This window comes from Parasteatoda tepidariorum, chromosome 5 (assembly GCF_982258835.1).
Source record: "Parasteatoda tepidariorum strain Cologne lab strain chromosome 5, Ptep-v5.0, whole genome shotgun sequence".
Taxonomy (NCBI): Eukaryota; Metazoa; Arthropoda; class Arachnida; order Araneae; family Theridiidae; genus Parasteatoda; species Parasteatoda tepidariorum.
The window spans coordinates 60911534-60927708 of record NC_141759.1 but is presented as its reverse complement, the minus strand read 5'-3'; the positions used below and the strand labels follow the sequence as shown (position 1 = coordinate 60927708).

Sequence of the window (16175 nt, the reverse complement as noted above, 5' to 3'; positions counted from 1 at the left end):
ACAATATCCAGTGATACAACAGTGGTCCCAGATAATTTCCTTTTACTGTAAAGAGAAATTAAGAAGTGAAATTTTGACTTGAACCAGTGTTTTCTTTTGCTAAGCAACAGTCGTGCATAAATAATAGTTGTAAAATTTCAAACAGTTCAATAAAACAAAAAATTTAGTATCGTTTAGTAAAAAATTTAGTATTTAAGCATTATTAGTTTTCGAAAATTCTTGAGTTTCTAAGATCAACGCATAAGGAGAAAAGAGAGAATAAACCCTTTTAATTGGGCTGATTAATTATTATTTACTAACTTTAAGCATTGATGAAACTATTTCTTTATCGACAGGAAGCATTCCAAAATCCTTTATACTCGTTGAGTAATAAATCTTCAAATTTCGGAAGTCTACCTGAAAACAAAGAGTAAATTAATAAGCATAATCCTAATTATGAAACAATGATAAATCATGGAAAACAAAATTTGAAAAAATGAACATAATTATTATCTGGGCAGTATATATATATATATATATATATATATATATATATATATATATATATATATATATATATATATATATATATATATATATATATATATATATATATATACAGTGAATTCGCGATAAATCGAATCTGATAGGACAGACGAAAAACTTCGACAAATCGGAAGTTCGACTTACCATTAGTTTCAGTTTTGGACTTTCAAAAGATTGTCGGATTATTTAATTAATGCTTATTAATTACAAATCTTCTAAATGCTTATAATATTTAAGATCATTTTTCTGACAAGCCATTTACGATTAGACTGTTTGAAGCACTTTATGATACCCCGGTCCATCGGCTGCAACTTTTCTGTTGTGTTTGGCGGGAGAAACTGCAAGTTTACTGCTTTCAAGTTAGATCACTATGCGCTGTGCATTTATCCATAAAGAGTATCAGTTTTCTTTTCTCAGCGAAGAATTTCCGATCCAATTTTCTTACATAGTCTTCAAATAATACTGATGTCATCCAAAACTTTTTGTTAGACTTGTAATCCAAAGGATACCTTTTTACATTCTTGAAACATCGGGGATTTCGGTATTTTCCAATAGCAAGTAAGGGCAATTTCTCTGTCCTAGATGCATTTCCTCCAACTAGGACAGTCAAACGTTCCTTGCTCATTTTACCTCCTGAGCAGTTTTCAACCTTAAACATCATAGTCTTATTTGGAAGACATTTAAAAAATAAACCCATTTTATCAATATTGAAAGCATCATTTTAACTGTATCCTTGAAGTAAATTTGGTAACGTTTCATTTAACCACTGTTCACATACTTCAAGAGGGACAGCTTTAGCTTCTCCATGAAGAGTGCGAAAGACATTGTGTGTGTGTTGCAAAGGAAGGGACAAGATATCAGCTCCTAGGTTTTTTTTTCTTGCTTCAAAAGATCCAAAAAAAATCGAGTTAAAGGGAGTAAAATTCGAGTAATCGAGAATAATTAACACGAAATTGAAGATAAAAGGGTCGGGACCTCATAAAAAAATCGAGTTATAGTAATATTCGAGTTATCGTACTTCGAGTTATAGCGAATTGACTGTATATATAGGGGAGAGTGGGGTCAATTGTAACATTTTTTACTTAACTATTTTTAACTAGCAAAAAATCCAATATATTATCAGTATTAATTGACAGACGAGTAAAGTAGACTATTCTCTACTAGAAAAAAAATACCTTATTTTAAATGTTATTATATTAGTTATTAACAATTTTCGACAGTCGTGCCCTTGTTACAATTGTCCCCACTTACGGGGTCAATTGTAACAGTTCATAAATTCAACTAAAACATAGTTAATTATACATATTATCATAGTTGTGATACATTTTTTATTGATCAAAATAGTAGTGATATTTTAGGAGTAAAAATAATAATGAGCAGAGACCTAAAGGGTTAAACTTTAAACTTTAAGGGGTTAAAAATTTCAATTTATGCTGTGAAAGGTGACAAATAAAATAATGCACATGCAACATAATATAAATGATATAGGAAACTATTGGTTGTTCTTAAAGAGTTAAGTAATTGTTTGTAAGCATAAGATTATTTATTTTCAGCTGTTACAATCGTCCCTTTACTTATTGTTACAATTGTCCCCAAGACGCCATTTCAGCTTCATTTGTTAAAAACAATGCTAGTTAATTAACTAAACTAATCTTTTTTTTCTGAAATGTTAATTAAGGTGTCCACTTACATATTCGGTTAATAATTTTCATTTATTTAAACAAAATTACTTTGTTGCAATATAATATTCTAATACCAAAAAAATCACTTGCGTAGCGCGAAAATATCTTTTGTGATGTAACTCTTTCAAAAGTACCTAGAAATGGTTGCCAGCAGGGGTGTACATGTAAATTTATTAAATACACCTTGTGCGCCACCTAAGAACCAAATCTAAAACCCGACACTCGAAATTTTTGCTCTGTTACAATCGTACCCTGTTACAATTGACCCCACTCTCCCCTATATATATATATATATATCCTGTCGTAATCAAGAATATGTAGAGTGTTCCAGGATTATTTGGACAAAGCAATCCAAGGTAGGAAACGTCTTCGTTCGCCACTAGGTAGTATTGTTCACAAGATAGATTGAGCATGGTGGGATGATTTACTAGCCACCTCAGTCTCTTGATTTAGGCAGCATGGAATTCTTTCTTTGGGCTGCACTCTGTTCACAACACCTGAGTATTCGTAAATGGATCTGGTTGCAAGAATCGTCTGTGCTGTTGCGGATATCCAATAAAATCCAGGTGTATTTGAGCGAGTCCGCCAATCCATTGACCTACGGTGTAACGTATATGCATCACTAGGAATAGTGGAAACCTTGAACATAATTTGTGTCATTTTCACATATCATCTACCACAGCTCAAGCAATATCTTTGTCCAACAAATATTTCAGATAATTTCAGTCTTGTGTCTGTATCTTGTACCTGTCATACTTTTCCTTGACGTTTTCAACCGTGTGTTGCTATGCAATCCTGAATCTTTGTAATATCCCATACATTTTCTTTAAAGTTTGTCCCAATAATCCTGAGACATCCTTTATAGCTTCAAACTCTCTCAGTTTGTCCCCAAATAAAATTTTTGTTTTGAAAGTGTTGGCAACTGTGAAAATTTGTTGAATTTTACACTTTCTTCGACTCGTAACTGATAAACTCCGTAATTTTCAAATTTTCTTGTTTTTAAAATTTATTAAGCAACGTTTGCAATCATCATAATAATTTGGTTACTCAAACTCAGTTGACTCAGTAACTCAAACTAGTTGATGCTAAGTTTCGGAAATTTTTACTTGTTTTGATGATTAGTTTACCCTCACATGGATACTTTTGACAAGAATTCTGGAATCCGTAATGATAGGAGTTTAAGTTTATACTTATGTTTGGGTAGTTTTAAGTGGTTATATTAACTTTTCTAACCGTTGAAAGATCCTATATTTATTTCAACTGTTGATTAGTGGTAGTCATAAACAGTTTGCTTTTTTGAGATAAAGATAGAAATCAAATGTTTATATAACCACTTTAAATTTTCCCACAATTGTCATCTCTGAGAGTATGATGAAAGAGAAAAGGCCTGCTGGTGACTCAAGTTGCCCAATTAAATCACTACGTCCACATTACAGATAAAGTGGGTCCTAAGATTTCTTGGTTTCGAGTACCCGTTAAAAATTTATTTTTCTCTGACAGGTTTCGGGTTGAATATATTAATTGTCTGAGTTTTATAACATTTATGCTAAATAATATAAAAATCGTATAATTTTTCATTGAACAAATAATTTACGAGATATAGTTCTAGGAAAATTAATTACATAAATAAAGACATATGCTTTCATTTTTACATATTTTCAAACAAAATTTTTAAAAAATGTTTCTAAAAAGAAATCTGGATAAATGTTCGGATGTAGAATGATTAATATAAATTGTAGATAAATTGTAGATTGAGACATCTGCTAATAGTGCACTTGATAACTAATTAATAATTTTATTTATTAAAATTTTAAATCGAATTTATTAATTTAGCTTTTGATAAACGTAAGATATTTTTAAAATATTTGAATAAAATGATGGTGTATTAATGGAGAAGCCCTGAAAAGCCTGATGGACCATCTATGGAGAAGCCCTGAAAATTTCGCCATGAGAATTGTCACCCTCAAGAACTCCGAGGGATCCCGAACCAGATGTAGGCCTCCTACTAGATAGCTCAACGACAACGAAAATGACCTGAAAACCCTCAAGATTAGAAATTGGAAGGGAATTGCCATGGATAGGAGGCACTGGTGTTAGTGAGCTGTTGAGGCCGACAAGGCCTCCAAGAGAGTGTTGCGAACACAAAGAAGAAGAAGATGGTATATTAAATGAAAAATGTTTTAACCATTAACTTTTGATTTTTAATCATCCGATAGTTGTAAAGGTAATTTATATACAATGAGATGAAATTTAATTACAATTTCTTAACTTTTTTGATACTAAATTAAATATATATTATCACATGACCTAAATATTATCCCATGACCAATATTTAACAGTCAAATAGCAGTTTTAAAGTCAAAATATAGTTTTGCAGTCCTTTATTTATGTAAAGATTCTATCGGATCCTGCTATTAGTGTAATCGGACTCCAATCCGGAGGGGCCGGTTTTCGAACCTTCTACTGTCTACTCCACTAAGATCTACGGAGTACTTATGATGTACCGTTCTCGTGAAATCTGTGGAATCTGATGCTCCTTGGCTGGTTTCCTTCTCCTTCGGATCTATGTCAAAAGTGTGGAAATAGCTTCATGAATGAGTGCTGTTGCCATCCATCCGAGAGGTTCTGTTCGCAAAGGCCAATGGCTGGAGCGTTTGGCTTATCCAAGTTTCATAAGAAACAACTACAATCTCTGTATCCTAGCTGTTTTGAACCCCCAAAAAAATAAAGTAACTTCTAGATCAAGTAAAAAACAAAGGGAAAATGTGTTTTCAGGTAAAAGTTTTTTTTGTGAAACTAAAAATTACTTCTGTTACACTGAGTAAAATAAATAAATAAAAATAAATTTCATGGTAGTCTGACGGTATGAAAACTTTAACCAAACTCTCTGGAAATTGAATTTTTTCAGATAATGAGTAAGAAGTAAGTAAGCAAGCTCACTAGAAAAAAATTTGTTTAAAGTTACAAATGGCCAATTTTATTTGTACTTGCTTCTTTTCAATATATACGCGCATCAACCTAAAATGAAATTTGCATTTTTGCATTTAATTATGATTTCCTACCTATTTCTGATTTTTTTAAAGAAAAAAAAACTATGCAAATATGAAATAAGAAACTTTACTTTAACAAAGACATTTACAAATGTTTATTCTTTCTGCTTTCTTAGTTTCGATAAATCGTACACTGAATATAATTACGTTGTTTTAATAATAAAAACATAAATACCTTTTGTCCAAATTTGAGTCTTATTGGGTTTTCTTCAGTAAAAACTTTCATCACTGCTTGAAGATCTTCAGAATATCTGCACATTGGTCCCACAAAAATGTAGGGTAGATGATCAGGGTGGGGTACTGGAAAACTTCCTGAATTCACAACTAAACCTGAAAAATTTATACAATTATCAAAAAATCTAAATATAAAACTAAAGCATTTACACTGAAGTTTATTCCGTATAATTCATTTTACTTTGTTTTATTTTATAACACAGAGCAAGATATTTGAAAACTAATAGTTTATAAGTTATTGGGCATAAAAATGATTTTTTAATGTTATGTCTGAATACCACTTAAACGAATACGAATTTGATTTAAAATCTTAACTAATCTTGACTTCTGAAACACTTTTTTGATTCAGAATGATGTGAAGAAATATACAATATCCTGTCCGAATAACATACCCTCCAACAACTACGGAACTTCCATAGTTTGAAAAATATTTATCCTGGTCGTATCAGAATTTTTTCAATAACTTTTTTATACTTCGAAGTGTATGGAATTTCGTCCACCATAAACATTAAACATATCTAAGGCAAATTTATAATATTTTTAAGCATAAGGTCACTTTGATCAATGACCGAATTCTGAAGTTAAAATTTCATAAAAATGTGTAATTTAAAAATTTAGATCTTAATACACTACAACTGGAAAAAATAGTTCACAGACGTATAACTGATCTATAAACTTACCTGGCCATATTCTTGCATTTTATTTTGTAAGATTATATTTTTATATTCAAACTAGTAGCTAATTTTTTGCTTTGTCTTTTTAATACTTAGATTTACAAATTTAATTTAAGTAGTTTTAGCCAATTTCAAAGTAAATTATGCATATGTTTGAATGCATGATAAACATCCGACTACGTGCTTAACGCTTAACTTCCGGTAAAGTAGGGAAAAAAATATTCCTTACTGCTAATGTTATTCAATTGTCATTTCATTATCGCATGGGAAAATCATCCTTGGAAGAAGTAGATATTTGGCAGGTTTGTAAATGTTTCTTTAACCCCTTAACGATCGGTTAATTTTCAAGAAGATTGTCATAAAAGTGCCTATTTTTTGGCTTTTGTATTTGTATTACGTATTTGATTAGTGCTGCAACTAGTTTAAAATAAACTAACTATCTACAATTACCTTAAAAATATCCTGGTACTGCCATCAGGTGTGTAAAATGAGAAACAAAATATTTTCCGGGCAAAAGAAATGAATTAGTTTTATTCCTGTTGGCGCGTTACTACTGAACACTCCAGCCCGTCAATATCAGGGGAGCGAGAAATAGCTGGCGAAATCTCACCCCGTCATTTTCACGGGAGCGAAAAGGAAGGGGTTAAACAAGACTGCCTACTTTCTACGCTTTTGGGGATAATTTCTTCTTGTGGCAGCTAAGCTTGTGTTTAAATGTATGATAATTTGTAATAAAAATTTGACTGAACCGTTTACCTGCCGGAATCTTATTTTGCACTAATAGAAAATATGCTGTTAAAAAGAACGCGGTTGTATATAAATTAATACGAAATTTTCTTCAGCTAACTACTAATTTTTTGTTAAAAAAAATCGACAATTGTTTGACTTCAGAAAAGATATCTATCACAAGATATATAATTTTATATAATTAATAGATTTTGGTTGATAGGAATATTCAGTCCTTCAAATTGTAAGCACTGAGAATACAATATTTGAGTTGCCAGTCCTTAATATTTTTAAAAGAAAAGAAACGTTCCATAATGGAAATTTAAACAGTAAATTTCCCATACCATTACATAAAAATGATCCAAATGCTGACATAATACGTCACCTTATTTTATATCTCAAAATTATTCAAAATTCTAAAAGCTTCAGCCTACCATTAAAATATTTTGTTAAAAGTGTAACAGATCTTTAAATCAGGAATTTAAAACAAACTATTAAAACAGTATTTTAAAATTTTTATCCTTTTTTTCTAGCTTAACCCGTTTTGTCCCGCATTTATTTATTGAAATGATACAAAAAGTGGTTATATGGAACAAGTGGTATAATATATTTTCGAAATTAATTGTTTTTTCTACTGTTAGGGAATTCAAAAAGTCTTTGATAGATCAAAAAGTACTTGCTCCTTATAATTCTAGATCTAATCAGAAATAACAAAATCATTGTGGTATCTGATAATCTTTTAATTCACCCAGATAAATGAAAATGCTGAAAAAAGTTTCCCACCACAATGAATATTTCAGAAATAAGGAACTGTCCTAAATATATGACGCTGGGCGTTAACCGGTTAAAGTTTCAAATGTATCTGTCAACTTACCCTTTGAAGGTTTGTGAGAGAAAATTCCACAAAAATGAGCTGGTAAACGGACACTGCCCAGCATATCGTTTCCTACCCCTACAACAGAAGCACCTGCTCCTAGTAAAGCACCTTCTCCTCCTTAAAATATATAATGTAATGCATTATGTATGATGATAATATATAAAATATTACGCGAACATACAAGCTGTCTATTGTAAAAAATACTACCATACAACCTACTAATCTTTTCGTGCTGTTGTTGGATTCTTCCTGATGAAATTTCTAATGTAACATATACTACTAGTGGGCTATGCCACCTGCTTGCTAACGCTCGCCAACCCCCGAAAATTGCTACGCAGTCTTATACGATTTACTTCGCAAACCAAGCTCGCTTCTCTCGCTACTAACTTAGGTACATTGCAAATACACAAAATTTTAAGAATTCAAAACAATCATTCAAATCCATATAACAGCATTTTTTTTTTAAAAAAAATTACATCTTTTTAGTAAATACTAAGTCATTAAAATAAATTTGAATTCAAATAAATGACATGTAATTCGTTAAACCTATTAGAAATGTGCTATAGTATAAAATCCTAAAGCGTAACAGCACGACTGAGACTCATTTTTCAATGAATAACTAATAACAATAAAAAAACAAATAAATTCGAGATATAAATCAAAAATCGTCAAATAAATTCGTAATATATAAATTCGCGAAAAAAAAAACTTTCGACAAAATACTAAAATAGAGATCTATCGACAAAGACTACTCACTTCTGCCTAGCTTAAGGTTGTTTCAGTTTTTAAAAGCGCTATATGTTGAGCCACCTCAGCTAGAGTTGGCATGTGACATTTTTAGCTGCAATCATTGGTCGATTTTCTAGCGTTGCCATTCGGGGAGTTGTAATGAGCCTTTTTGTTTGTCGCCGTGTGAGAGAAATATATATATAGATTCTGCCGTGCGATTCGCGATTGAAAAAGCAATGTAAGAGGGGAAAAAATTCAAAATTAAGATTTTTCCAGTTTTGGCATCTTTGTATGGTCACATCTACATATTACAAAAAATAAAAATAATAAAAAAGATTTCAAAAATTTACTTTGTTTTATCGAAATTCTATTTTAGCGTTAATAGCATTAGCAATAGAATGAAAATAGCTGCCAAGCAACTTTTTTGGAATCAATCTGAAGCACTTATGTTTTTGAATTGCATGGCAGTAATATTGTTAGTAGTTGTAGTTGTAGACTGTACTAATGAAGAATACTAACCATACAATCTACACTAGGTGCAAAGACATATAAAACTACGACTACGTAGCGTTGAAAACTATTAAAACTGTCATTTCATATTTTTCTCGAACTGTTGTTAGTTTCTACCCGCAGAAATATAACATGTTGTGATATGTACTGTGAGCATTATAACCTAAATATTTTATTTTTATTGATGTTATGAACAGAAAAATTTTATCCGATGATTCTACAGCACACTGTATTCTGCTTAATAGCCTCGAAAATAAAAAAGGATCGTTCATTAAGTCATGCTAAACCTGTATAAATATTGCAAATTGTGGAAGTTAAAATGCGTCACCACCTAAAAGGTTTTGTTAGATCCACAAGACTTCTAGAGATATTTTTCTATAACAAAATATACCACACTATATATGTTGTGTTACAGCATTAAGATCTTTCTATTTCAGCATTAAGATCTTCATTTTTTTATCATTCTTAATATATGCTTTTCGCTTTATTTTGTAGCATAATATCTAAAATAAATACATAAATTTAGTTAAATTGCAATGCTATCAACTAATTTTGATCATCTAGTAAGGAGGCTTTAGTCAAATTTTAACAACAAAGAATAAAACACATTAAACTTCAACTTATGCCTTGTGTACGTATTGTCAAGTCAAAAAATTTTCCATTATTCACTTTTTTATATTCTACATATTTTTTCATATTTTCGTTTTGTATTTTTATTTTGTTAAATATTGCGTGAAAATTTAGAAATTATCTAACATTTTCAAATGGTAATTAAAAGCTAAATAAGCCAAGTGAATATTAATAATAGATATATTAATAATTAAGACATATTAATAATTTAAGTGATTCCGCATGGATCTCGAACACACAATTGTGGTGATTTTAAGCTGAAATTTAAAGTTAAGCTAAATTTTAGGCATATTTTTTAATCATGAGTTGATAAATTCAATAAGAATTCAATTGTTAATAAGGCTCTGTGGACACTGGACAAACGTCCCTCCTTTTCACAGTTCCTGTTAATTCATAAATAACAGAATAATAAATGAATATTTTACCACTACTTGCACCAGGAGTTCTTGTCGTATCATAGGGATTGCGTGTTTGTCCATAAAGGAGATTGAAGCATTCCAAAGAAAAGCCGAATTCAGGTGTATTTGTATTCGCCAAAATGATACCACCCGCTTTCTTTATTAAAGCAACACAATGAGCATCTTCTTCTGCAATCTGATGTTCAAATAATTTACTGCCAGCAGTACAAGGAAGTCCTGGACATAAAAAAAAAATATTTCATTGGAATGAAATACAAGCAATGGCGTATGCCACGGTTGGAACGGTTTTCGACAAGATACGGTTAAAACCATGGTTTTTAACGACCAGTCAAAAGCTATTTTAAATCGTCCAAAGCAGAAGAGTTCATCTGCCAACTGTCAAAACTCTTCTGATAGTTCATGACAAAATACTGCACTAAAAGATTGAGAATTCATCAATAAATTATAATGTAAAATTAATATCATATTAATTAATGAGAATTTTAGCATTTAAAATATATTTAATAACAAGAAATAAATTAAAACTCGTTGGTTTTATACCTTCTACTTTAGTCTAAAACTAGATTATAGTGTTGTTTCATGTTAACATTGCTCAATAATTACCAAAAAGAGAATGGAAAAAACTATAACAAATAAAAAATTTATGTTTTTAATTAAAGAACTTATTAAATGTAGAACATATTGAAATATAAATTAAAATGAAACAACAGCACTTGTTTTGTCTAAAACTATTATTAAATTTAATTAAAATTATTTACAGATAGTACTTGAGTTTATTCTACATAAATGTGTGTAATCATATGTTTGAAAGCGTATAATGTAATCTTAAATAAAGAATAAATCGTAGAACTTAAATATTTTTGAACTAATATTTAAATTTTTAATGAAATATTATTTAAAGTATCAGTAAAAAATTTTTTTTGATAAGCAAGTTATAATACGCAGGATTGGAATTATGATCACATTCAGAGTTGTATTGACTTTCCTTGCTTTAACCCCTTGGGGACGGGTGATTCAGAAAAGCACTCGTACAAAATCAAAATAAAGTTATAATTCAATAAAAAACGGTAACTTAAATGTAGTCGTTGCTAATTTGACAGACTTACTTTGTTTTTACTTCAATTATTGTTAGTTTAATCATATATATAATCAATGTTAAGTCAAAGTATAACTAAATAGTTTTATTTTGAATAAAGTATTGGTGAATAAAGTGAATCAAACAATTATAACTCCGCCCACAAATAAACTGCTAAAGAAATACTTTGATTACCAGTTTTATATTTTTACCCTGATTGATACGGTTTTATGCTGTCACGTATATGTGACAGTCGCCGCGAAAGGGTTAATACAATTTTAAATTACTTCGAACTTTGACAAGAAATTCTTGGTGTCGTGTCAAAAACACCTAATCCTGATGCATTTTTTCCTAAAAAAAAATTAAGAAACTGATTTTTCTTTTACTAAGACTTTCGTACTAACAATTATAATGCATAGTTGTAATGTACGTGGAGTTACGTAATCAGGGTGACTGGTCCTAACAAATTTATAATAGTAGTATTATTTATTTTGCGTTAATATAAATGGAAACGTAATTTCCTTCAAGATACCGTTTTTAGTTCTGAAATTCTCAGACAGATATATTTCCTTCAAAAATTAACAAGGCTGAATCTAATAATCTTTTTTGAAAAATATTTTACTGAGAGGTATACAATTAAAAACTAAAGTTTTCTGAAACTTGTGCATTTTTGCCAACATTTTAAAAACCAGGCGACGAGAGAACAGGATAAAGTGGTGTTTCAGATTTACTTTTTAATCATTCACCCGTACTGGTGTGCAAAATAACTTCAATCAAATCTAATTGTAAATTTGCAAATCAAAGAACGACTTATTAAACTTAGCTACAACTAGAAGATATTTTTTCAAAAAGCGATGAACGGTGGCAGCCCAATCTAAATAATTACTTCTTAGAAGATATTTATGGTTAATTTTGCAATGTTTTCAGAGATGCCAACCTTCTCCGGACAGCAAATAAATATTTTAAAGTGGCAGTTTATCAATTGTGATTCTTGGTTTATTAAATTCAATTTAGTAGATTTTTATCCACCACTATTTCTAAATATTTCGCAGGCTTATGTAATTTACCACTTTTAAAAAGTTATATCATGCCATACCCTTTAATAACCATGCAAAAATAACCAAGTAGCACATAATTTTAGATAATATCAGAAATTCGGTAAAATCTAACGTCATCTTGCACAACTTCTAATATTAGAAAGATACAAGAGGTCGCTGTTTGCTCTGCGTTATATAATATTGGATTCTATGCAAACTAATATTATTTAGCGTTCGCTGTAATATTATTTTGCATTAGTTTTGATGCTATATAATATTAGATTTTCTCTGTGTTTTATCAAGGCTCAACCATAAGAAAGGATAGCGTATCTTATAAGCCTTTAAGTAATTTAGAAATAGTGGGGAGTAAAAACCCTATAAATCGAATTTACTAAACCAAGAATCTTACTTTAAAAGACTACTACCTTTATCCCCTGTTCGAATAAAGTTGGTATCTCCGTTAATTATAACTTACCTACCACTATTTACTTTTACTCGGACAATAAATATTTATATATTGTTGTTATAATAATAATAAAATAGTCCTGGTGGTATGAAACATTTTACCATATCAAAAACAAAATAGATATTAGTTTTTACAGCCAATTTTTTTCTTTCAAAGTACCAAACAGCTTTGCATTAAATAACAGCACACAAAAACAACCATTTGCCTATACGTAAACCGTGATGTTTTCCATCAAAAACACTCTCCTGAACAGTTAAATAATGTGACCTGTAATTATATTACCCACAAAATACAATACTTAATTTTCTAGGTAATTATGCAAATTCAAATAGCTATTTTAAATGACTATATCTTCAAAGCAATACATGATATCTCTCACCTTTAACTTTTATCAGAAGCTTAATAGTAAATGGCACGCCAAAGAATGGTTTTTCATCAGCCAGTTGTTGCTTGGAAAATGATTCAGAGTACGTAATTTCGCTGATTATTTTATCAACTTCTTTTGCTTCTTCTAAAGCTTCGGTGAAACGATCTTGAACAACAGCATTTATGTATGGCTCAACTTCTAAGATTCTATTTACGTAGGCTTGAACTACTTCTTCACTTTTTACCTTTTAAGTTGGAAAAAAAAACATGGTGGGAAAAACATATATTTTCAAAGAGAAAAAAAATTTATGAAATAAAATGGCTTTTTTTAAATATTTAAAACTTTGTTTTAAAAAAATTAAAGAGCCGGAAAGCAAAATAACGAAAAGGTATAATCTCGCCATCAGCTCTCACGATTATATCTGCAAACAAGAGTGCTTTCTAATATTGTATTAAAATAGCGAAAGGAAAATATATCAAACAATTGTGGGAAGAACACCAAAAAATGAACATATTAAGCAAAAAATACAAAATAAAACAATATATCAAGTAATAATAGAAGAAAACACAAAATGTTACATATAAGACGGGTAAAGTCAAATGTATTTAATCTTATCAGAATCGGTAAGAAATGGTTCAAAATGTTTTCTTAACAAGTTAGCCAAATTATAAAATATGAAAGTAAAAGCGTAAATAGAAGATAGAGGGATGCCTTTCATGGCATGCACAGAAGCGCATTTGATTTATTAGTTATATGCGACTCTCCAGAATGTGGATGTGCTCAAGGTAGTAATATTATACTGGATAATTCAAAGTTTATAATTAATAAAAGGTTTAATTTTGATCATAAAATTTTAACTTGTATGATTTTTAGAGAAATTATTAACATTTATTGAAAAAATTGTTATTGAAAAAAAATTCTTTATTAAATATTCGAAGACCGAAGCTGCCTGAATTGGATTTGTACATGGTAAAAAAAAAATAATTTTAGTTAACAAAGAAATTTTTTACGTAAATCCAATAAATACACTCATTAAAATAAATTTATAGATTTGTTTTATTGAATTGAAATAAATTCGTTAATAATTATAACATACAATTAACTTAATGATTTAATGTAGAATTTAATTACATTAGTTGGATAGCCATTGTTTTTCTTTATGAAATTTTGGAAGAGTTCGTCTAATTGTTTTTTGGATAAATTAAAAGCTGCGAAATAATTATTAAGATTTATTTCTAATCCTTTCTAAAATGGCTGTAGAAATTTTAAACATAAATGGTGTTATAGTACCACATACTGTCATACCAAATGGTGGTAGCAGGCTTGCCTATTTCGGGCAATAGCATATGCGTATATATTATACGATACTCAAGATATGGCTCGAGGGGTGCGTAAGGAAGTAGCAGCACTCAATGATGCTTATACCTTTATTTCTATTATACCTTTACAGAGATGGAAACGATTTTAATAACTTTCTTCTGCTTATTAAACAGAACTATCCAAAGCTCATACTAGGTGTGGTTTGTGAGATTTAATGACTGTCAGGTAGATTATAATTATTACTAAAATGAATAACTTTGAGAATATTGCGGACTTTCCTTGAAAATAGCTAAAATTTAAATCAAAGTACACTGAAGAGCCAAAAAAACTGGTATGCCTGCCTATTATCGTGTAGGACCCCCGCAAGCAAGCAGAAGTGCCGCAACACGACGTGGCATGGATTCGATCAATGTGTGAAGTAGTGCTGGAGATAATTGACACCATGAATCCTGAAGGGCTGTCCATAAGAGTAAGAGGGGGTGGGGATATCTTCTGAACATCACGTTGCAAGGCATCCCAAATATGTCTGGGGATTTTGGTGGATTTCCGATATTCACGGTATACTCGTGAAATGGCCGTACGTGAAATTCCAAATTTCATTGCTATCTCGGAGATGCTATGTCCCATCTCCCGTGCGCCGACTATAACACCACGTTCAAACTCACTTAAATCTGTATAACCTGGCATTGTAGCAGCAGTAACCGATCTAAGAACTGTGCTAGACACTCGTTGTCTTATATACGCGTTGCCGATCGCAGCGCTGTACTTTGATTGGCTCCTCTTCAGTGTACTTTTGCGTGGACAATAGCTAGATGGTGAAAAAGTTACGGTTAATATATTGTTTAAAACTAATTTAGGTGAGAGTATTAGAGGAGATGAAGAATCAGAAAAACAGTTGAGCTGAGCATTCGGCTTAGTTTGTATTAAAGTTCATGTGCTGTGCAAGATAATTTTGGATGGTGATCAAGCTTAGCCCTGCATCAAGCTAGTCGCCGAATGGGGAAGACTATCCGTTGACAATTCCAACTTTTATAAATCAAAATAGTGTTACTTAAATGAATTGAAATAAGCATGTTCTATATAATATTCAATTGATGCTTAATAATCGTAGTGGTAGTTACGCTACAAACTAAATTTATTACTGCAAGTACTTACATTAGTAAATTATTCGGAGCAGAAAATTTAGGTGGTGTTTTATGAGTATCCTAAAATTAGTAGTTTAACAAATTTATTACGCAGTTAAGTAAATTTCAACGTAATTACTGTGTTAAAAAATTAGTTCATTTAAAATTTTTATACATGAAATTTGAGCATAATATTACACTTTAACAGAATTTTTTTTCCTAGGGATTTCCTGAATTGATTATGCATTTCATTTATTATAATGAAGGATATTTTAACTGCATTTTAATATAACATAAATTAATTTTTAACTGTCAGTCACACGTAGTGCGCAAAACAAAGAGTATTTCAACTCTACGTAGTAATACAATCTGAATAATTCGTTGAAAATTGTAAATTTGGCTTTTGAACAATGGTTATTCCTTTCAAACATATTGCATATTTTTGTACCCATCAAAATCCCAATAAGGAAATAAAATTTGAAAAATAATCATTTACTTTTCCTTCCCGTATTTCTTCGGCAAGTTTAGATGCAGATTTGAGTAGAAGAGGATACTTGATTGGTGGAACAATTTGTTTTTTACCTTTATGGTAGAAAGCTAAAATAATGTGGATGAAAGAGTATAACACTCGATACAATGAATGCGCTAACCAAAATACCACACCCATGGTATATCACCTTAGTTTCATCAATTTTTTCAAATCTGTAAAATGTTTAAAAAAAAATTATAT

General features: G+C 30.3%; 1 protein-coding gene across 1 annotated transcript in view; it reads right to left on the bottom strand.

Moving 5' to 3' along the window:
- LOC107450969 (fatty-acid amide hydrolase 2) overlaps positions 1–16175 on the bottom strand; it is a 29716-nt gene that overhangs the window by 8822 nt on the left and 4719 nt on the right. The window contains exons 2-7 of the mRNA XM_087164052.1: positions 15942–16147; positions 13014–13245; positions 10063–10272; positions 7766–7885; positions 5433–5587; positions 301–396 (exon numbers count right to left, since the gene is read on the bottom strand). Coding sequence (XP_087020178.1) covers positions 301–396; positions 5433–5587; positions 7766–7885; positions 10063–10272; positions 13014–13245; positions 15942–16112 — 984 coding nt within the window. The 5' untranslated portion in view covers positions 16113–16147. The remainder of the gene's footprint in view (positions 1–300; positions 397–5432; positions 5588–7765; positions 7886–10062; positions 10273–13013; positions 13246–15941; positions 16148–16175) is intronic.